A 23,572-nucleotide genomic window follows, 5' to 3' on the forward strand; every position below is an offset into this window, starting at 1 on the left:
TCCTTGTAAGTATTTTGTAGTTTCAATGAAATCACCTCTTATTCTTTGAAACTCTACAGAATACAAGTCCAGTTTCCCCAATCTCTTCATAGGACAGTCCCAGCATCAAGTCTGTGAACCTTCATTGCACTTCCTCTATGCTAATTGTATCCTTCCCAAGTTAAGGGGACCAAAACTGCAGAGAGTACTCCAGCTGCGGTCTAAGGAAGATTCCGTACATTGAAGCAAGTCTTTGTTACTCCTGTACTCAATCCCTCTTGTGATAAAAGCTAACATACCACTAACCTTTCTAATTGCTTGCTGAACCTGAATGTTAGCTTTCAGAAGTGACTTATTGATGAGGGCACCCAGGTCTCTTTGTGCATCTACATTTTCTAATCTTTCACCATTTAAGAAATACTCTGCACATCTGTTCCTCCTACCATTGTGAATAACCTCACATTTTTCCACATTATATTCTATCTGCCATGTTCTTGCCCACTCACTAAGACTGTCTAAATCCCCTTGAAGCTGCTTTGCATCTTCCTCACTGCACACATTCCCACCTAGCTTTGTGTCATTCATGAACTTGGAAATATTACATTTGGCCTCCACATCCAAATTATTGATATATATTGTAAATAGCTGAGGCCAAGTACTTGCAGTACCCTACTAGTCACAGCCTGCAAATGCAAGAATGACCCATTTATTCCTACTCTCTGTTTTCTGCTTGTTAATCAATCCTTAATCCATGCCAATATATTACCTCCTATCCTATGTGCTTTAATTTTGCTAACCAACCTGTGGGGGGACTTTATCAAAAGCCTTCTGAAAATCCAAGTACACCACATCCAGTGATTCCCCTTTATCAATTCTGCCAGCAACATTCTCAAAAAAACTCCAAGCGGTTCGTCAAACATAATTTCCCATTCATAAATCCATGTTGGCTATGCCCAATCAGATCATTATTATCCAAGTGTCCGTTTATCACACCCTTTCTAACAGATTCCAACATTTTCCCTACTACTCTTGTGCTGGTCTGTACAGGTCTGTAGTTCCCAGTTTTCCCTCTCCTTCCCTTCTTAATTAGAGAGGTGACATTTGCTACCTTCCAATCTGGAGGAACCAATCCAGAAATCTATAGAATTTTGGAAGATGATCACCAATGCATCCACCACCTCCATAGTTACCTCTTTCAACACTCTGAGATGTACAGTATCAATCCCGGGGATTTCTCCAATACAACCTTCTTGCTAATACTAATGTCCTTCAATTCCTCATTCTCCCTAGTCCCTTGGATCTCCAATTCTGGGAGATTTCTTGTATCTTCCTCAGTGAAGACAGACAAAAAGTAAACATTTAGCTTCTCTGTCATTTCTCTATTCCTCACTATAAATTCTTCATTTTAAACACTGATTAGATCACCACTCAACCTTCTGAATTCCAAAAATACAAACCAAGTTTATACAACTATTCTTATAATTTAACTTTCATAGTACCCTTCCTAGACCAATATATATTTTCTAAGCGTTGCTGCCCAAAATTGAACACAGTATTGTGGATGAGGTATGACCAAAGATCTATACAATTGAAGCATCATTTCTTCACTTTTGTATTCAAACCCCCTTGAGATAAGGGCTAAAGTTCCATCAGCATTTTTGATTATACTCTGCACCAGTTTTTTAAGTGCTTTATGCACATGGACAGCTAAATCTCTGCTCCTTAAAAACTCCTAGTCAGTTGACACCAAGAAAACATTCCTATTTGTCTTTCTGATTCAAAGTTAATGATCTTATACTTCCCCACATTGAACTCCATCTGCCTTTGTTTTACCCATTCAATTGAGTCAGTTTATATCCCTATGTAACTTACTGTTCCTATCCACACAACTTACTGCACTTCATAACTTCATGTCATCTGAAGAGTTGAATATCACAAGAGATCAAGAGTGATCAGCATTATATAACCAAGGGTGGTAATCATAATCTAAAAGCTGGTTCCCATTTTTGTAAAGGATATAGACTGAATCATGTTTTTAATTTCAGGTCCCCTTAAAGGTTGTTTGTTTTTAACCAGGTAGTATTTTTAGGGTTATAAATTGCAGGTAAATGCAATTAAAAATGGGAAAACTAAAAATTTAAATATACTTGTCAGGTTTCACTGACAATCTCACATATATTGCAAAAATACTTGAAGGCATCATTTGTTGCCAGTTAACAGATCAATAAGAACAAAGTCAGTTCATAACATCATAGCCACTGTCACAAAATAAAACAAACCTTCAAGAAGAGGCAAGGAAACCTCCTGCTGATTACTACCTACCAACCACCCACAGCTGATGAATCAGTACTTCTTCATAAAAACAAAAAACTGCGGATGCTGGAAATCCAAAACAAAAACAGAATTACCTGGAAAAACTCAGCAGGTCTGGCAGCATCGGCGGATAAGAAAAGAGTTGACGTTTCGAGCCCTCATGACCCTTTTTCCAGGTAATTGTTTTTGTTTCAGCACTTCTTCATGTTGAACACCACTTAACAGAAGCACTGAGAGCTGTAAGGTTACAGAATGGACTCTGAGTGGGGGACTTCAATGTCTATCACTAAGGATGATTCAGTAGCATCACTACTGACCGATCTGGCCAAGTCCCGAAGGACATAGCTGCCAGACTGGGCCTGCGGCAAGTGGTGAGAGAACCAAGATGGGGAAAAATCTTACTTCATCTGATCCTCACCAATCTACCTGTTGTAGATGCATATGCAATGACACTATTGGTAAGAGTTACTACTGCACAGTCCTTGTGGAGACAAAGTCCTGTGTCCACACCGAGAACTCCCTCTATCACGTTGTCTGGTAATACCACTGTGCTAAATGGGATAGATTCAAAACAGGTCTAGCAGCACAAAATGTGGTGCCCAGGGTCACAGTAAGTCATCAGCAGTGGAATAATTGAATAATCTGTAACCACATAGCCCAGCATATCCCTCACTCTACCATCGCCATCAAGCCAGGAGAGCAACATTGGTTAAATGACGAATGTAGAACAGCATGCTGGGGCAGTACCAGATGTATCTAAAACTGAAGCCAACCTGGTGAAGCTATATCAAAGGACTACTTGCATGCCAACCCACAGAAAGAGCATGCTAAGACAGGGGTAAGCAATTTGACAACTTAATGGATCAGATCAAAGCTCTGCAGTCCTGCCACATCCAGTCACGAGTGCTGGTGGACAATTGAGCAATCAACTGGAGGAGAAACCTTCTGACCAACCCATCTTAAACAATGGTACTGTGAGGAAAAGAAGCAAATTGGCACAAATTTTAGTATGACCATTTAACCAACGTTTTGAGAAAATGCAGAGCTGGGAGCAATAAAGGTTGTTTTTCCTTCAAAAAGCTGGTGAACCGTGAGACATTTTCAGACTACACTATCAGATGGCAGTATGGTCATTTATAGACCTTGAAGGCTCCTCAGCCACCAACAAGAACAACTTCACATAAGACTAAATAATAGGTTGGAGCTTCATATCTAGAAGTTTCAACTCAGCCGATTTGAATCGATGATCAAAGGAACGCCGATTGCAGCTACAAACAGAATGCAAAACTGACTAGAAGCAACTTTATCTGTATAAAAGATGACGAGTTAAATTTTCAGTACTGCAGTCGAGGAAAGAGGGAGGAGAATCTACAATCAACAGAAGCTATCCACTTCGATATTACTGTATGATCACTAACTTCTAAAACATTGGGGCATTGTGTTGCTAGGCTGTTGTACTACAAGAATAGAGCACTGAAGTTATTATATTGCCATAACATTGTATCACAGGGAATTGTGTTGCAGTTTAAAATTTATAATTGTGTGTTCAAATAGACAAACCTTATTACCACTAAGTATACGAACCTCTAGGTAAGTCATTAACTTATTCTGTTACAATTCACCAGTCAAAATGAATGAGAAACATGGGTAGATACAAAGGCTTACACAGAGCTCAGAATGAGTGCAAAAGACAAGGCTATTTTAAATTCTTCCATGGTATGCAGGTATCACAGTCAAGGTTAGCATTTGTTGCCCATCCTTAATTGCCCTTGAACCAAGTGGCTTGCTAGTCCATTTCAGAAGGCAGTTAAGAGTCAACGACATTGCTGAGGGTCTGGAGTCACATGTAGGTCAGACCAGGTAAGGATGGCAGATTTCCTCCCCTCAAGGGCGTTATTGAACCAGATGGGTTTTTTAACAACAATCTATGATAGGTTCATGGCACCATTGCTGAAACTGGGTTTATATTCAAAGATGATTAATTGAATTTGGTGGGATTCGAACACATGTCCCCAGACCCTTTTGAAACATAAAAGATCCTGAGGGAATTTGACAGAGTGGACGCTGGGAGGATGTTTCCTCTTCTGCAGGAGGCTACAACTCGGGGACACAATTTAAAAATAAGGGGTCTTCCATTTATGAGGGTCGTGAGTCTGTGGAACACTCTTCCCCAGAGGGCAGTAGAAGCAGTATTACTGAATTTATTTAAGGCAGAGATACATAGATGTTGACTAACAAGGGAGTTAAAGGGTTAGGGGGGTAAACAGGAAAGTGGCTTTGAGGCCAGAATCAGATCAGCCATAATCTTATTGAATGACAAAGCGGGCCAAAGGGGCTGAATGGCCTACACCTGCTCCTAATTCATATTTTTGTATATTTGTATTAGCCTGGCCCTCTAGATTACTAGTCCAATGACGTTACCACCACCCAACCATCCCCTCTGGTGCAGGTACACCCACAGTGCTGTTAGGAAGGGAATTTCAGGGTTTTGATTCAGCAGTAGTGATGAACAGTAATATTGGTCCAAGTCACAATGGTTTGTGGCTTGGAGGGAATCTTACAGGTGGTGGTGTTCCCATGTGCCTGCTGCCCTTGTCCTTCTAGGTAGTAGAGGTCACAGGTTTGGAAGGCACTGTCAAAGGAGCACAGCTGAATTGCTGCAGTGCATCTTGTATTCAGTAGGCAATGTTGCTACTGGATGCAGATCTTGGAAGGAGTGAATGTTTAAGTTGGGGTGCTGATCAAGCAAACTGCTTTGTCCTGGATGCTGTCAAACCTTCGCGCGCTGTTGGAGATGCACTCATCCAAGCAAGTGCAGAGTATTCCATCACACTCCTAACTTGGGTCTTGTAGATAGTGGACAGGCTTTGGGGAGACATGGGGTGAGTTACTTGCCTCAGAATTTCCAGTCTCTGACCTGCTCTTGTAGCGAAAGTATTTATATAGCTGGTCCAGTTCAGCTTCTGGTCAATAGTAACCTCCAGAATATTGATAGTGGAGGATTCGGTGATGGTAATGCCATTGATTTCATGGGTAGATGGTTAGATTATCTCATATTGGAGATAGTCATTGCCTGGCAAACGTGTGGTACAAATGTTGCTTGCATGTATCAGCCCAAGCCTGAATGTTGTCCAGGTCTTGCTGCAAATGAACACAGACTGCCTCAGTATCTAAGGAATTGCAAATGGTAGTGAACATTGTGCAATCATCAGCAAACATCCCCACTTTGTGATGGAGGGAAGATCAACGAAGAAGCAGCTGAAGATGATTGGGCCTAGAACACGACCCTGAGGAACTCCTGCAGCAATATCCTGGGATTGAGGTGATTAGCCTCCAACAACCACAACCAACTTCCTTTGTGCCGGTTATGACTCTAACCAGCTGAAGCAGCTGCAACTGTCTTCAGCCAGAAATGCTGAGCGGATGAGCCTGAGGTCCCCAGCATCACAAAAGTCAGTCTTCAGCCAAACAGATTCACTCCAAATGATGTCAAGAAATGGCTAAGTGCATTATATACAGCAAAGGCTATGGGCCCTAACAATTAACTGCACTCCTTACTGCACTCCCTGTCTCAGCGCTACAACATTGCAATCTACCCAAAAAAAGCAGGACAAATCCAATCTAGCCAATTACTGCTCTATCAGTCTACTCTCAATCAAAAGCAAAGCAATGGAAGGTGTCATCCACAATGCTAAAAAAGATCAAATTCACCAACGACCTGCTCACAAATGCTCACTTTGGGTTCCATCAGGACCACTAGGTTTCAGACCAAATTACAGCCCAGGTCCAAACATGGACAAAAGAGCTCAATTCCAAAGGTGAGGTGAGAGTGACTGCCCTCGACATCAAGATAGAATTTGCCAAAGTGTGGCATTAGGAGTCCTAGTAAGATTTAAGTTAAGGAGTTAAGGGAAGATTCTCCACTTGTTGGGGTCATACCTAACACAAAAGAAGATGGTTGTGTTCCTTGGAAGGCAATCATCTCAACTGCAGGACACTGGTGCAGGAGTTCCTCAAGGTAGTGTCCTGGGCTAAACCATTTTCAGCTGCTTCATTAATGGCCTGCCCTCCATCATAAGTTCGGAAGTGGGGTGCTTGCTCATGATTACACAGTGTTCAGTACCATTCACAGCTCCTTAGGTAATGAAGCACTCTGTGCCCGCACACAAGAAGACCTGGACAACTTTCAGGCAATGACAGGCTATGCTCACCGCCTCTTCTCAAGGGCAATTAGGGCTGGACAATAAATACTGTCCTTGCCAATGACACCCACATTCCATGAGTGAATCAAGAAAAACCTTAATTTCACAATAGGAAATTAACATTTCATTTGAATAAACTAACAGCTCAATTATACCACTATAATTTTATAGGATAAATTGTAAATTTGTCTTTTACCAGTAACACACCTATGTATCCTTTATTTGATGCATCTACTGTTGGTGTTGCAAATTCCTGTAAGGTAAAAAGTAATTTTAACATTTTATACAAAATACTTTTCCATCTGCATTAAAAAAAGAGCCTAAGTATCAAGCGATTTTAATTTTAAAATAATGTTGCACATTTTCAACATTAATTACAAAATTCCTTTAATCTGAACAAATTATAATTTGATAAGAGTAGACGTTGTTTCGTACTCAGTAACCATTAACAGCTATTTTAGCTTGCTGAATCCCAAACAAAACTGCATGGAGCCCATTTGCTGCTATTTCCCCTCACATTTTTGTTTTCTTTCTACCAACTGGTGAAATAGAAGACAGAATGTCATGCATCTGCCAAAATTAACATTAACAATTTGAAGACATTATCAAGATGTTAAGAGTGAAATATTTACTCTTCCAAGTATCAGTATGCAGTGCTTTCAGTTTAGAACATAGTCCAATAAAATAAGTAATATAAAAGTCTGCTCAGAAAACTATCCCACTACAGTACAATTCCCCCTACTTCTCACAGCAATCATCCATACAGTCAAATCTTACTAAAATCAGCCAATTCACCCAAAAGTAATATATCCATGTCTGCTTGGTACCAGATAGTGAGATTGTACAAACTAATTTTAATAAGGAGCCAGATACCAAGTTATTTCCACCTCTCAAGTATTTCAAAAGGCTTCACACATGATTAATTAGTTTGAGAAGCTGAGTAAATTAGGTTTATATTCTCTGGAGTTAAGAAGAATGAGAGGTGATCTCACTGAAACCTACAAAATTCTTAAGGGGCTTGATAGGCTGGACGCTGAGAGATTGTTTCCATTGATTGGGGAATCTAAAACACGGGGGCACGGTCTCAGGATAAGGGGACAATTATTTAGAACTAGATACGGAGAAATTACTTCACTCAAAGGGTTGTGAATTTCTGAATTCTCTACCCCAGAGGGTTGTGGATAAATACATTTAAGGCTGGGATAGGCAGATTTTTGGTCTCTCAGGGAATTAAGGGATATGGGGAGTGGGCGGAAAAATTTGAAGCCCAAATCAGCCATGATCATATTGAATGACGGAACTGGCTCGATAGGCCAAGTGGTCTATTCCTGCTCCTATTTCTTATGTTATTATGAAATGCAGACATTACATAGGAAAATATTGCATTCATTCCACACACAGCACAATCTCACAAAAAGCAATGAATAATTAATCTATTTTTGATGTTTTGCATCCACCTGAAATAACGCTGCAGCCAACATACTGCAGCAGAGCTGCAAGCCCTCAGTCCTGTACTGTAGCATGGGTCTACACCACATGCTCTGGTCCTACAGCAAGTCTAGGAACCACAACCTTTAGATCTAGTGAAAACAGTGTTACCAAATGAGCCAAGTTCATAAATTCAAAAGAGTCAATTCATTACAGCTAGAAGGATGCTGTAGCAAATGGAAAGATCATTACAAAACATCAAAAGTAGACCTAAGGATGTTACTTGGATGCAATTATAGCACACTATCCTGATAATAAAAAGTGAAAAGCATGCTTCATCTGAAGTATGCCTGATAGATGCAAATTCATCATGAGCTACCAAGTGAAATGGGATCAAGCCATGCCCTAATAGCCAAGGTGGTCTAGCTCAATAAGTAGCAGAAAGCTTAGCAGTGCTCTGTTTTGACAGTCTCTGATGTATTTAATTCCAAAGTCCATGTACATACTGGAGAATCTCTGAACTTATTTTCCTGCTAATCTACATCTCTGATCAATGGACTTATAGAAAGGAGACCACAACATTGTATGTTTTCAAGCAGGAGTTAGATATAGATCTTGGGGCGAAAGGGATCAAAGGGTATGGGGAGAAAGTGGGAGCAGGCTATAGAGTTGGATGATCAGCCATGATTATAATGAATGGTGGAACAGGATCGAAGGACCGAATAGCCTCCTCCTGCTCCTAGTTTCTATGTTTCCATGTGTGCAACGCATGAAGGAAACAGAAATTCCAACTGCATGGATTTTTTAGTAGCTTGTTTCAGAGGTTCAAACATGACATCAGGCACCTGACTAAACAAAAATGCATATCCTCCAACTATCACATGATATCTTCTCCAATTCATGAAGTAAATAATATTTATAAACTGAACAGTTAGTTTTTTTCATTTATTTGTTCACAGGATGTGGGCATCGCTGCCCAGGCCAATATTTATTGCTCAACCCTCACTGCCCTTAAGAAGGTAGTGGTGAGCTGCCTTCATGAACTGCTGCAGTTCATAAAGTGTAGGCGCACTCACAGTGCTGTTAGGAAGGGATGTAGGCTGGTTAAGTGAGGGGCCACGAACATGTCAGATGGAATATAATGTAGGGAAGTGTGAAGTTATGAATTTTGAAAGGAAAAATAGAAAAGCAGAATATTTTTTAAACAGCAAGAAACAGGGAAAGTTGGTATTCAGATGGAGCTGGGTGCAATTTTTTTTTATTCTTTCACGGAATGTGGGCTTTGCTGGCTACGTCAGCATTTATTGTTCATCCCTCATTGCCCTTGAGAAGATAGTGGTGAGCTGCATTCTTGAACCACTGCAGTCCATGAAGTGTCGGTATCCCCACAGTGCTGTTAGGAAGTGAGTTCCAGGATTTTAACTCAAATAATCAACATACTGTCTGTATAAACATTCATGCAATTCTTTTCTCAAAATTTTAAGCAATACAGATAAAGGCTAAAAACTGAATGCTGATATCTCACCACTTTAATGCCACAAACAACTGTCGTGTTCCCCAGCTTTACCAGTGCAGAACCATCCGCGGTTGTAATTGAACCTGTAACATCAGACCTGAAGTTAGAAAGCAATACTTTCAAACATGGTTACTCTTAACTCCTTTGTAACAGTGACAGGCTTTTTTTCTTTTGTAATCAATAAAATATACAATTTAGGGGACATCAAATATTACACATTATCTATACCATGTTATAGAGTCATAGATTGTAATGACAGACAAAGTTTAAAAGATCTACTATCCTACTAGTCTCACCAGTGGTTAATAAATGTACCAATATATACTGTGCACCCTTCTCATTGCTCATCATTTTATTACAAATTGTAAGACCCGAACTAACGCCGCCTTTTAGTGTATAATTAATATTATTTTAATGAGTGAGCAGATTTAAACCAGTATTATACTTACTGCTCTTTTTCTTTCAGCCCTCACTACTACATATACAACAACTTGCATTTATGTAACTCCTATAATGTAAGAAAAAAATACAAGGAGTGTGGCTAATCAAAAATTGACACTGACATTAGTAGAGGTGAGCAAAAAGCTTGGTCAAAGAGGTAAGTTTTAAGAAGGGTCTCAAAGGAGAGGTGAGCAAATAATTCAACAGCTTAAGGCAAAAATAGTTGAATGCACAGCAGGTGGAGTGAAAAGAGTGGAGGATGCATGAAAGGTTAAAGTTGAAAGAACACTGAGTTCTTGAAGAGCTGCAAGGCTGAAGGAGGTTACAGAGATAGGCTGGAGTAGCGCAATGAGCATTAAATTTAATGCAATTAATTTAATCCCTCCTAATTTCCATTTGATTTTACACCCTCGCTAAAGTTTAAACGGTTGGTTGATCCATGCATTTTGTTCCCAAAAGTTAAATTTCACCCCTAAGGGATGAAACATAGATAGACACATAGATAGCTGTGGCAAGAGTATGTACACTCTAGATGAAATGACACTATCTGATATTTTAAGTTACAATGTGCCACCTTGATCTCAGTTAAATAAATTGTATACAATTGTTTCTCAGTTGTAAGAAGTTGGTTGTCATTGCCCAACATCATCTATCAAGTGAATTAATAAAATACATATAACAAATATAGCAAGAAGCCAATTACATTTGGACATGCTGTGAAGAACAACACATACCCTGGAGTGTGTTCTAAAGCATTAATCACTTAGTGGTTGGGATAAACTGGACAAACTCTGGCTTTGCTCGCACTGTTTACAACACCCCAATTATAACTGGAGGAAAAGATACAGTAATGTTCCCCAGGCAGTGTCATCCCTAGGGTACGGTGAATCAGGGTAACTGCCCTGGGCCTGTGCTTTGGTCGTTTGTTTTTTTTTGTGGGGGGGGGGGGCGCGGCGGCAGCGGTGGCGGGTGGTTGACGTCACAGTGTCAGATGTAATACAGCCTGTAGTACATACGTACATACCAGCTAATTTGCCGTCTCACACTCTTAAGGTCAAAATTAGTGCTTACTGATGGAGATAAGCAAATAAACGAAGCAGCTATCCCCTCTCCAAAACTCATAAAAGAGTAGAAGAGAAAGCAGATTAAAGCCATATGAACTGAGGTAAATCCCTGCTGAGGCAGTGGGCTGGGTGACCGGAAGCACGTTGCTGGCTCAGCACTGTCCATCACCCTTGGAAACAGCAGCACAGACCTCAGCTGCAGCAGCGGAACTGCTTTTATTCCAACTCTCATTAACCGCAGAGGGTCAAGATGAACTATTCTGAACTAGTTAATGTATTTTAAGCGAGTGTATAGCGCATAGCATCCAACCTGTGGGGTAAGTCACTCACTTGCTGTGTTTATTTTCAGTCCCAGACCATTGAAGCCATACACTTTTATTTTACTTTGCTTCCAGTAAGCATTTGCAACTAACATTTCCTTAATGTTGGGAGATAGTTATTTTTTTTTAAAAAGTTGAATTATTTATTGCATCATGTTTGTACTTTTTTTAAAATGTTGAATGCAATGAATGTCCTCACACTGACGTTTAGGCTGAAATTTTCCAGCACCACCCGCACCCCCCCATGGCAGGTTCCCTTGTGGCAGGGCTGGCAAGCGACTGAAATCTCTAATAACATCAGGGACCCAGAAGATCCCTCTGGCATGAGGGGCTGGAAAATTCCGGCCTTAAGAGTTTTCTCCAGTTGGGGTGTGGGGTGTGTTAGAGACCATGGATTTCTCCCTAACAAAAGGAGAGCCAACAATTATGTTCAGCCTTGGAAGCAAGATGTAGTTTTGTGTGTGACACAGTTATCACAGTCAACAGTGCAGTGCATGCTTGTAACCGAGTGCTCAGTAGCTGGGACACTGCTGGTTCTCCTTTTCACACACACGCTCAGGGGCCCAGTCGTCAGAGGAAACTTGTCTAAAAATGTTACAGGAGACCCACAAAGTGTGATTAGCCCCGGGCCCCGCACTCCTGCCAAGGACGGCCCTATTCCCAGGGATCGGTATTATGACCATTGCTCTTTTTATTGTGTATCAACAGATGGGGCACAATTTCAAAGTCTGAAGATGATACAAATTTCAGAAGTGTAGTGAACATTGAAGCAGCTAGTAACAAATGTTGGTTAACGTGTGGCTCAGAATAACGCCAACAACGCAGGGTCCAATCAGCTGAGGTGTACTTGGGGCCTGCTTTGTGTAAAATCACGGCACAAACCGTGCTTTGGATCCCTCAAATAATCAAGGATGTTACCTGGAGAAGAACTAAAGAGCTGTATCTAGTGACAGAGGGTTGGTGGACACAGATTTAAGTTGATTGGCAAAAGAACCAGAGGAAACATTTCTTTTCAACACAGCAAGTTGCGGTGATATGGAATTCACTGCCTGAAAGGGTGGTGCAAGCAGATGCAATAGAAACATCCATAATAAAAATGGATTAAAACATGAAAAGAAAAATTTGGAAAGTTATGAAGAAAGAGCAGGAGACTGAAATTAATTGGATAGCTATATCAATAGCCCTGCATAATTTCAATAAACTTTTCTGTGCCCTGAAAAGCTAGCAGTGTTAGTTCTCCAAGCTTTCTGCCCTTATTACAGTTATCTCAAGCCACAGTCTGTTGTTATGGCACCAATTATTCAAAAAAAATGTATCCAACAGATCAAAATGATGTGTCTAGTGTGTGTGGGTAAATACAGTTAGCATGCTTTCCACTTTTGTGCATTTGTTTGCTTCTAATTTTCGGCCCACACAGCTGGCTAGCAGCAATGCAAAAAAAAAGAAAGAACCAAGTATGTAAGTCTCTCGCAGTCATATAAGATTTTGATAATGCTACTAAATTTTAGTGTTCTACATCAGTTTGAAGTAACATTCATGGATTTTAACTTAATCACCTTTTAAATAGTTCAGCTTGAATTTCTGCCTGAGTAAGACAATCAAACAGTTAAAAGCAGGCCGAGAACCGGAAAGCTGCTCTGTCTGAGAGAATGGCTGTTCTTCTTGATAGCCTAATGAATGTAAAAAGTGAAATCTGTATCTAAAGATGATGTATCACATGTTCACAATGGAATGTAACTCCTGGGGCCCAGGAAATAAAAGATGGACATTTGTCTTCAGCCTACATATCTCTAGTTACAGAGGTGGGCTGACACCAGGTGACCCTCACCCTTAGCCAATGAAAAAGTGTTAATTTGGACTATTTCCTGATAAAGAAAGAGGAACAGTTAGAATTAGTGGTAAAAGTTGGAGTTTCACTAATGTTTCTGTGCTGTAATTCTGCTGCGACACAGTTCAATGCAACATCACCTAAGAGAAGAAGAAGAAAGACAGTTTGTGCTGGCAGTACTCAAGGAAGCCTGGGCTTTGAGTGATAAAAAACTTCCACGTTGTCTTTACTGCTTAAGTATATAAAACATCTTGCTTAATAAATTCTACTTGATTCATAAATACTGGTCCTTCTTACCTTGTTAGGTCACAGCAAAACTGAGGACTCCATTGTTCTAAATTAAAAATTCGGAATCTAGATATTTTAATTTAAGAAGGTTTTTATACCTCAAAACCCCAAATTTATAGCCAGTACACAGGCTCTCCATCAGCATGTCCTCAGCTGTGCCTCCTCATGGCAACACATGGAAACTGGGTCCCCGGAAGCCCTAAGTTAATGCTTCAGAGGAACCTGGAGGAGGTTTGGCTCCCAGACATATAGTGTACAGGCCCACTAGCATGTGGGCACACCCTGGCACTCATGAGCCAAACTCCCAGCAATGGACAAATAGCTCCACTACCTTGTGGATAACTGAGAAGAGTTGAAGACTAAGGGGATAAACCCATAACAAAAAATCTAGTGGAGCCCAAAGGTGAATTGATGTCTAAATATATAATCCTACTGGTAACACCTGCAACCAAGACAGCGCCAAACATAGTGCTTTGCATTCCTTTGGACTCAACTGCAGAGGTCAAGAGAGGATCCTGACATTTGGGCAGCCCAGGGTCTCCATAAATTTTGCTCAGGCTTGCACCCTGGAGAGGACACATCAGTTTCACTGCTCTGTTAATACAACACAGGAGACAGCAATTACAAGTGATAAGCCCAACTCGTTTGGCATAGAGAACAGTGCTATGGGCTGTCTCCGATGGTGGGAGAGACCATTTTGTTTCCACTCAAGTCAGGCAGGCCTCAACTAGTCAAGTGGTAACCTGGCACAGTCCTTCTGTTTCAATGGGAGCTTGGAGCTTAGTGTATCTAAATCGATGGAATCCATCACATCAGGCAAACAAACAAAACCAACAATCTAAAAAGATGTCAACTCTTCAACTGGCTAGCTCAAACTTCAGGACCATTTGCATGGGACTGACAACTTGTAGCTGGTCAATAGCATGCACAAGACAGTTGTGATCAACATGGAACTTGGTAGGCTGAATATCGGCATGGCTTCCCTACTAGCAACCTGGCTCGCTGACAGCAGATCACAAAGAAAAACATTACCTGCTCATCAGGCAGGGGAAGAGTTCAGAGGAAACAAATGAGCAAGGTGTAGGCTTTGCTGTAAGGAACTCAATACTGTCAATGATAGACTCCTCCCCCCACAAATGGTTCAGAACATATTCACTCCATCTCAATTCAGTCAGTTGACCTCATAAGTATCTATGCTCCAACACTGTGCTCCACTACAGATGTGAAAGACCAGTTCTGTGAGGAGATTGACACTACTATCAACAGAGTCTCTAAATCAGAACATCTTTACTTCCTGGGGGATTTCAAGAGTGGACATAGATCATAAGGCATGGCCCTCCTGTCTCAGACATCATGGCCTGGGAAAAATAAATGAGAACACAGAGAGACTACTTGAGCTTTGCTGCTACCGCAAGCTCTGTGTAACTAATACCTTTTTTCAGAACAAACCATACCACAATGTACTCTGGAGACATCCAAAATCAGGGATTGACACCAGCTGGATCTGATCATAACAAGATGTGACTCTCTGAACAGCATTCTCAACACACACAACTACCACAACACTGATTGTTATACAAATCACTCGCTGGCATGCACTAGGGTGAGGACGCAACCCTTGAAACTTTTTCATTCAAAGCAGAAAAGCTATCCTCATATCAACATCAACCAATCTAGATAAAAACATTTCCGTGATTCAATTGAACATGCACCCTCAAGTATTCCCACACCGAGTGCAGAAGCAAAATGGGAACATGCTTCAAGACACCATCTACAATAGTACATTCTCAACATGTAGGAAGCAAGAACAGAAAAACGCTGATTGGTTCAAGGCTAACATCACTGTGATGGAGCCTGTCATTGAAGCCAAGTAGTCCGCCCTCATTAATTGCTGGAGAGATCCAGGAGAGCAAACTCTGAATGCAATAAGAGCCAGTCAAAGTAAAGTCCAACAAATTGCTCGGCAGTGCTCCAGTGACTACTGGTTACAAACTCTGCCAGAATACCCAGCTTTCTTTCAACACAGGGAATGTCAGGGGCATGTACAAATGAATCAAAAAGGCGACAGGTCCATCAGCAAAGGCAACGGGTCCATTAAAAACAAAGGCAGGGGAGATCATCACCAACTGCAATAAACAGAGAGATGGATGGAACACTACTCTGAGTTGTATTCTAGGGAGAACACTGTCAACGAGGAAGCTCTAGATATCACAGAAAGCCTCCCTGTCATGGCAGAACTGGATATCGAACTGGAGGAGCTTAGCAAAGCTATTGATTAGCTTGCCATTGGCAAAGCTCCAAATGTTGACACTATACCAACTGAACTCATCGAGCATGGGAAATGACATTCCTACAACATCTGCACAAGCTTCTGTGTCTTTGCTAGGGGGAGAGGTTACTGCCCCAGGATGTGTGTGATGCAGAGATCGTGACCCTGCACAAGAACAAGGGCGACCACAGAAATCGCAACTATTGAGCCACAGCCCAATTGAGCAGAGTGAATAATGAAGACAGGGCAATTCTCCTCAGACTTACTGTCTTCAGGTTCCCAGCTGAACAGGTCCGCCTGCCATTCTATGGCTCTCACCCTTCTAACTCTGACCTTGTAAGTAGATATGGAAGGACCTTTGATGTGTAAATACCTTGGGTGATCTGGCAACTTCTGAATTCTAGCGTTTCAATTACCTTACATTTACAAATTTAATTTCCCCACAAGTAAAAGTTATGTTCCAACAAGATTTGAATCATGGAAATAAACATTTTCACAACAGATTTCAGAATTGGAAGATCTACAATTGATATGATCTTCTTGGTCCACCTGCAAGAGAAATGCCATGAACAAAAAAGACTCCTTTATATTGCCTTCACTGATCTCATCTAGGCATTTGACCATTAGAGCAGAGAGGATCTGTTTAACTGCTAAAGAAAACTAGCTTCCCACCAAAGTTGCTCAATGTTGCTCTCCTCTTTTCATGACAACATGATAGATAAGCCATGACAAGGCAACACTGGAATCCTTTGAGATCTGTAGTGGGGTCAAACAGGGTTGTGTTCTGTCACCGACAAACTTTGGCATATTCTTCTATTTGCTACTGTCATATGCCTTCAGGTCATCTAATGATTGTATCTACTTACATACCAGAACTGACAAAGCTGTTCAATCTTGATCACCAAAGATCCAAGTGAAAGGAACGCCAAGTCTTCATCAGAGAGTTACTCTACACTGACAATGTCACACTAATATTCCATGCTGAGGAATACCTGCAGCAGCAATTCCACTATGGACAAACTCTTACGCCTATAAAGAGCTTGGTTTGACCATCAGCATCAGGAAGACAAATGTCATGGTCCAGGATGTTGCCATACCGCCATCTTGCAGCATTGACAATGTGACGCTGGAGCTTATTGATAGCTTCGTATATCTCAGCACGACAATCACCAGCAATATGTCTCGATGTTAAAACCAACGTGCGCATCACAAAAGCTGCAGCTGCTTTGTCAAACTGAGTAAGAGAGTGTGGAACAACAGCAACCTGAATGAGAACACCGAACTGCGAGTCTACCAAGTCTGCATCCTCAGTGCACTCCTGTACATTGGTGAGACCTGGACAACACATGTTAGACAGGAAAAAAAGCTGAACAATTTCCACCTTCACTGTCTCAGCCCTCTCATCAGCATCTCTTGGCAGGACAAAGTTACCAACTCAGAGGTACTGGAGTGTGCTAATTCCATCAGCATACACTCATTGCTAAACCAACAATGTCTGTGTTGGCTTGGCCACATTCACCAGTTGGATGACAGCCGTATGCCCAAAGATCTTCTGTATGGTGAACTGGCCACTGGGTCACAACCCTCTGGGCGTGCACACTTCCACTACAATGCCACCTTAAGCGGGATATGAAGATGTCGGATGTTGACACTGACAACTGGGAGACAGTCATTAATGACTATGACCTCTGGAGGCTGACTGTTTGGAAGGGAATTGGAAGAGACGAGCAGAAACAAAAATGCTCAGATGGCTGAGAAAATGTCCCAGAAAAAAGAGGACAGTAAATTGTGCACCTTCTCAGCCCACTGTCTTCCTTTGCAGCAAATGCAGCAGAGACTTCCATGTCAGACAGGGGCTCCTGAACCACACCAAGCAATGCTTAACATAGTCGAACGCCATGGAGCAAAACATCAGTTTAGAGACAAAAGGCTGTCACAGGATTCAAAAAACTTGTTCTCACTTTAAGGAATTCACTTCATGAGGTAGTCAGGAAAGTGTTGTACCAGCTTACCAATTTATCAGGTTAGAATTTTACAAATGGAAGCATTTTATTAATTGTTGGATTCTCACCAATGTTGAGAGTCGTTGTTCTGAATTCACCCAGCTCCCTACCATCAGGTCGACAATTTTCTTTCTAAAACACAAACAGATACCATTTAGGAAGACTTCAGCATCATTGTTCATGGTGCAAACGTAGGATTGAGAGTCATTGTAGGAACATTCCATGTCTCTTAAAGGTATACACATTTTCTCCCAAAACCTTTCAAAAGTAATTTTCAAGAGATTAAACTGAGAAATAGCCTACCAGAAATTTTCTGTAGTATTCCAAAGGTTCTACCGTTCTGAAAAAAAGGGAAAGGGAAAAAGGACCTAGGTCAAGTTTATTGCACTCGATTATTATACTGCATCATAGAATAGTTACAACAGGTGTATTAGAAACATTTTAAACATTCACATTTCCACAACACTTCATACCATCAGGTTTTACTGTTGATTCATAACAATATTAAAATATCTCAGAACCATATAATGTACTCAAATATTCGTAATGCTATCTTAATTTATTTTCCTCATATCGGCCACCTGCTAAATAAGATAGCTTGAAAACATCCAATGTCTCTCTCTCTCCCTTGTCCTTCGCCCTTCTCTCTCCACCACAGCTGACACCCCCTCCCTTCCGTCATTCTCCCCCTTCCCACATTCACTCCCACCTCCATGCGCTCACCCACTTCCCCTCCCCCATTCCCTCTCTCTTTCCCTCCCTGCCTCTCTTTTTCCCTCTCTCCCCCGCCCTTTCCCTGCCTCTCTTTCCCTCCCGCCCCCTCCCCCTCCCTCCCCTTCTCTTCTCTTCCTTTCCCTCCCGCCCCCTCCCTCGTTTCCTCCCTCCCCTTCCCTCGTTCCCTCCCTCGCCCCCTCCCTCGTTCCTTCCCTCCCCCTCCCTTGCCCCCCTCTTTCCTTCCTTCCTCCTCCCTCGCCCCCTCCCTCGTTCCTTCCCTCCCCCTCCCTCGCCCCCTCCCTCATTCCTTCCCTCCCCCTCTCCCTCATTCCTTCCCTCCCCCTCCCTCCCCCAACCCTCCCCCCAACCCTCCCCCTCCCTCCCCCCCTCCCTTGTTCCTTCCCTCCCCCCTCCTCCCTTCCCTCCCCGTCCCCCCTCGTTCCTCCCCTCTCCCCTCCATCCCTCGTTCCTCCCCTCGTTCCCCCCCTCGTTCCTCTCCCCCTCCCCTCCCCCCCTCGTTCCTCTCCTCCTCCCCCCTCGTTCCTCTCCTCCTCCCCCCCTCGTTCCTCTCCCCCTCCCCCCTCGTTCCTCTCCCCCTCCCCCTCCTCCCCCTCCCCCCTCGTTCCTCTCCCCCTCCCCCCTCGTTCCTCTCCCCCCTCCCCCCTCGTTCCTCTCCCCCTCCCCCCTCATTCCTCTCCTCCCCCTCCCCCCCTTCCTCTCCTCCCCCCTCCCCCCCTTCCTCTCCTCCCCCCTCCCCCCCTTCCTCTCCTCCCCCCTCCCCCTCCCCCCCTTCCTCTCCTCCCCCCTCCCCCCCCCCGTTCCTCTCCTCCTCCCCCCCCTCGTTCCTCTCCTCCCCCCCCATTCCTCTCCTCCCCCTCCCCCCTCGTTCCTCTCCTCCTCCCTCCCCCTCCCCCCTCGTTCCTCTCCTCCTCCCTCCCCCCTTCCTCTCCTCCACCCTCCCCCTCCCCCCGTTCCTCTCCCCCCCCTCCCCCCCCTCGTTCCTCTCCTCCTCCCTCCCCCTCCCCCCTCGTTCCTCTCCTCCTCCCTCCCCCCTTCCTCTCCTCCACCCTCCCCCTCCCCCCGTTCCTCTCCCCCCCCTCCCCCCCCTCGTTCCTCTCCTCCTCCCTCCCCCTCCCCCCTCGTTCCTCTCCTCCTCCCTCCCCCTCCCCCCTCGTTCCTCTCCTCCTCCCTCCCCCTCCCCCCTCGTTCCTCTCCTCCTCCCTCCCCCTCCCCCCTCGTTCCTCTCCTCCTCCCTCCCCCTCCCCCTCGTTCCTCTCCTCCTCCCTCCCCCTCCCCCTCGTTCCTCTCCTCCTCCCTCCCCCTCCCCCCTCGTTCCTCTCCTCCTCCCTCCCCCTCCCCCCTCGTTCCTCTCCTCCTCCCTCCCCCTCCCCCCTCGTTCCTCTCCTCCTCCCTCCCCCTCCCCCCTCGTTCCTCTCCTCCTCCCTCCCCCTCCCCCCTCGTTCCTCTCCTCCTCCCTCCCCCTCCCCCCTCGTTCCTCTCCTCCTCCCTCCCCCTCCCCCCTCGTTCCTCTCCTCCTCCCTCCCCCTCCCCCCTCGTTCCTCTCCTCCTCCCTCCCCCTCCCCCCTCGTTCCTCTCCTCCTCCCTCCCCCTCCCCCCTCGTTCCTCTCCTCCTCCCTCCCCCTCCCCCCTCGTTCCTCTCCTCCTCCCTCCCCCTCCCCCTCGTTCCTCTCCTCCTCCCTCCCCCTCCCCCCTCGTTCCTCTCCTCCTCCCTCCCCCTCCCCCCTCGTTCCTCTCCTCCTCCCTCCCCCTCCCCCCTCGTTCCTCTCCTCCTCCCTCCCCCTCCCCCCTCGTTCCTCTCCTCCTCCCTCCCCCTCCCCCCTCGTTCCTCTCCTCCTCCCTCCCCCTCCCCCCTCGTTCCTCTCCTCCTCCCTCCCCCTCCCCCCTCGTTCCTCTCCTCCTCCCTCCCCCTCCCCCCTCGTTCCTCTCCTCCTCCCTCCCCCTCCCCCCTCGTTCCTCTCCTCCTCCCTCCCCCTCCCCCCTCGTTCCTCTCCTCCTCCCTCCCCCTCCCCCCTCGTTCCTCTCCTCCTCCCTCCTCCTCCCCCTCGTTCCTCTCCTCCTCCCTCCCCCTCCCCCCTCGTTCCTCTCCTCCTCCCTCCCCCTCCCCCCTCGTTCCTCTCCTCCTCCCTCCCCCTCCCCCCTCGTTCCTCTCCTCCTCCCTCCCCCTCCCCCCTCGTTCCTCTCCTCCTCCCTCCCCCTCCCCCCTCGTTCCTCTCCTCCTCCCTCCCCCTCCCCCCTCGTTCCTCTCCTCCTCCCTCCCCCTCCCCCCTCGTTCCTCTCCTCCTCCCTCCCCCTCCCCCCTCGTTCCTCTCCTCCTCCCTCCCCCTCCCCCCTCGTTCCTCTCCTCCTCCCTCCCCCTCCCCCCTCGTTCCTCTCCTCCTCCCTCCCCCTCCCCCCTCGTTCCTCTCCTCCTCCCTCCCCCTCCCCCCTCGTTCCTCTCCTCCTCCCTCCCCCTCCCCCCTCGTTCCTCTCCTCCTCCCTCCCCCTCCCCCCTCGTTCCTCTCCTCCTCCCTCCCCCTCCCCCCTCGTTCCTCTCCTCCCCCATCTCCTCCCCCCCTCGTTCCTCTCCTCCCTCCTCCCCCCTCGTTCCTCCCCTCCCCCCCGTTCCTCGCCCCCTCCCCCTCCTCTCCGCCCCGTTCCTCTCCCCCTCCCCCTCCTCTCCCCCCCTCCCCCCCCGTTCCTCTCCCCCTCCCCCTCCTCTCCCCCCCCGTTCCTCTCCCCCTCCCCCTCCTCTCCCCCCGTTCCTCTCCCCCTCCCCCTCCCCTCCACGGTTCCGCTCCCCCTCCTCCTCCTCTCCCCGTTCCTCCCCTCCTCCCCCCATTCCTCTCCCCCTCCCCTCCCCCACCGTTCCTCCCCCCTCCCCCCTTCGTTCCTCTCCTCCCCCCTCCCCCCTTCGTTCCTCTCCCCCTCCCCTCCTTCCCCCCCGTTCCTCTCCCCCTCCCCTCCTTCCCCCCCGTTCCTCTCCCCCTCCCCTCCTTCCCCCCGTTCCTCTCCCCCTCCCCTCCTTCCCCCCGTTCCTCTCCCCCACCCCTCCTTCCCCCCCGTTCCTCTCCCCCACCCCTCCTTCCCCCCCGTTCCTCTCCCCCTCCCCTCCTTCCCCCCCGTTCCTCTCCCCCTCCCCTCCTTCCCCCCGGTTCCTCTCCCCCTCCCCTCCTTCCCCCCGGTTCCTCTCCCCCTCCCCTCCTTCCCCCCGGTTCCTCTCCCCCTCCCCTCCTTCCCCCCGGTTCCTCTCCCCCTCCCCTCCTTCCCCCCGGTTCCTCTCCCCCTCCCCTCCTTCCCCCCCGTTCCTCTCCCCCTCCCCTCCTTCCCCCCGGTTCCTCTCCCCCTCCCCTCCTTCCCCCCGGTTCCTCTCCCCCTCCCCTCCTTCCCCCCGGTTCCTCTCCCCCTCCCCTCCTTCCCCCCGGTTCCTCTCCCCCTCCCCTCCTTCCCCCCGGTTCCTCTCCCCCTCCCCTCCTTCCCCCCGGTTCCTCTCCCCCTCCCCTCCTTCCCCCCGGTTCCTCTCCCCTCCCCCCGGTTCCTCTCCCCCTCCCCTCCCCCCGTTCCTCTCCCCCTCCCCTCCCCTCCCCCGTTCCTCTCCCCCTCCCCCTCCCCCCCTCCCCCTCCCCGTTCCCCTCCCCCTCCCCCCCTCCCCCTCCCCGTTCCCCTCCCCCCTCCCCCTCCCCCTCCCCGTTCCCCTCCCCCCTCCCCGTTCCCCTCCCCCCTCCCTTCCGTTCCTCTCCCCTCCCCCCCTCCCCCTCCCCGTTCCCCTCTCCCCGTTCCCCTCCCCCCCTCCCCCTCCCCGTTCCCCTCCCCCCTCCCTTCCGTTCCTCTCCCCTCCCCCCCTCCCCCTCCCCGTTCCCCTCCCCCCCTCCCCGTTCCCCTCCCCCCTCCCTTCCGTTCCTCTCCCCTCCCCCCTCCCCCTCCCCATTCCCCTCCCCCCTCCCTTCCGTTCCTCTCCCCTCCCCCCCCGTTCCTCTCCCCCTCCCCCCCCCGTTCCTCTCCCCCTCCCCTCCCCGTTCCCCTCCCTCTCCCCGCCCTCTCCCCCTCCCCCCGTTCCTCTCCCCTCCCCCCCCGTTCCCCTCCCTCTCCCCGCCCTTTCCCCCTCCCCCCCGTTCCTCTCCCCTCCCCCCCCGTTCCCCTCCCTCTCCCCGCCCTCTCCCCCTCCCCCGTTCCTCTCCCCCTCCCCTCTCCCCCTCCCCTCCCCCCCCGTTCTCCTCCCTCTCCCCGCCCTCTCCCCCTCCCCCTCCCCATTCCCCTCCCCCCTCCCCCTCCCCATTCCCCTCCCCCCTCCCTTCCGTTCCTCTCCCCTCCCCCCCGTTCCTCTCCCCCTCCCCCCCCCGTTCCCCTCCCTCTCCCCGCCCTCTCCCCCTCCCCCCGTTCCTCTCCCCCTCCCCTCCCTCTCCCCCTCCCCTCCCGTTCCCCTCCCCTCCCCCCCCGTTCCCCTCCCTCTCCCCGCCCTCTCCCCCTCCCCCCGTTCCTCTCCCCCTCCCCTCCCGTTCCTCTCCCCCTCCCCTCCCGTTCCTCCACTCCCTCTCATTCTCTCGATCCCTCCCTCCCCCTTATCCCTCATTCGCCCCAACCCCTCCCCGCTCCATGCCCTCAACCACCTTCCCCTCATTCCCTCCCACCTCCATGCCCTCGCTCACCGCCTCCCCTCCCCTCATTCCTTCCCTCCTCATTCCCTCCCTCTCTAACTCACTTGAATCCAGCCGCCATTTCGCTCCTTGAACCATGTGAGCCCGATAACCGGATCGGCAGATTCCACTCGGCTGGGCTCAGAGACACTGGCCATGCCGAGTCCGCCACCCTCATGTTGCTGATATTTCTGCTCCCTGTCCCGCAATCTCCGAACTGCCCCCGCTCTTCGGTGCTTGGGTTTTATCTTGCTGTGTTGAATGTGCGGTATTGAAATCACGGCCAAGTCCCCACCCCTTCTATCAAGATGATTGACAGCTGCTGTCTACAGACTCAGGGAGCTACTCTGCACTGAAGCACAGCACACCTTCCAATTCACTTTAATCGGATTGCATACATCTCATCGGGGTTTAAAAATATTTAAATGCACTTTTAATAAGATTAAATTAAGCCCTCCATTTTTTGCTTCCTCGTATTTTTTAATCACAATACAATATGTCAGTTTTACAATGGATATCACCCATTGCCTATTCATACTGTAAATAACATGATTTTATGAAAGTTTTGAAGGTAGG

The 23,572-nt window shown here is 47.5% G+C and overlaps 1 protein-coding gene across 1 annotated transcript in view; it reads right to left on the bottom strand.

The window, feature by feature from the left end:
- Positions 1–23,282, bottom strand: part of exosc8 (exosome component 8) — a 44,227-nt gene extending 20,945 nt beyond the window's left edge. The window contains exons 1-5 of the mRNA XM_041198544.1: positions 23,062–23,282; positions 17,955–17,991; positions 17,720–17,783; positions 9,448–9,521; positions 6,702–6,747 (exon numbers count right to left, since the gene is read on the bottom strand). Coding sequence (XP_041054478.1) covers positions 6,702–6,747; positions 9,448–9,521; positions 17,720–17,783; positions 17,955–17,991; positions 23,062–23,174 — 334 coding nt within the window. The 5' untranslated portion in view covers positions 23,175–23,282. The remainder of the gene's footprint in view (positions 1–6,701; positions 6,748–9,447; positions 9,522–17,719; positions 17,784–17,954; positions 17,992–23,061) is intronic.
- Positions 23,283–23,572: the final 290 nt, after the last annotated feature.

Source organism: Carcharodon carcharias, chromosome 11 (assembly GCF_017639515.1).
Source record: "Carcharodon carcharias isolate sCarCar2 chromosome 11, sCarCar2.pri, whole genome shotgun sequence".
Taxonomy (NCBI): domain Eukaryota; kingdom Metazoa; phylum Chordata; class Chondrichthyes; order Lamniformes; family Lamnidae; genus Carcharodon; species Carcharodon carcharias.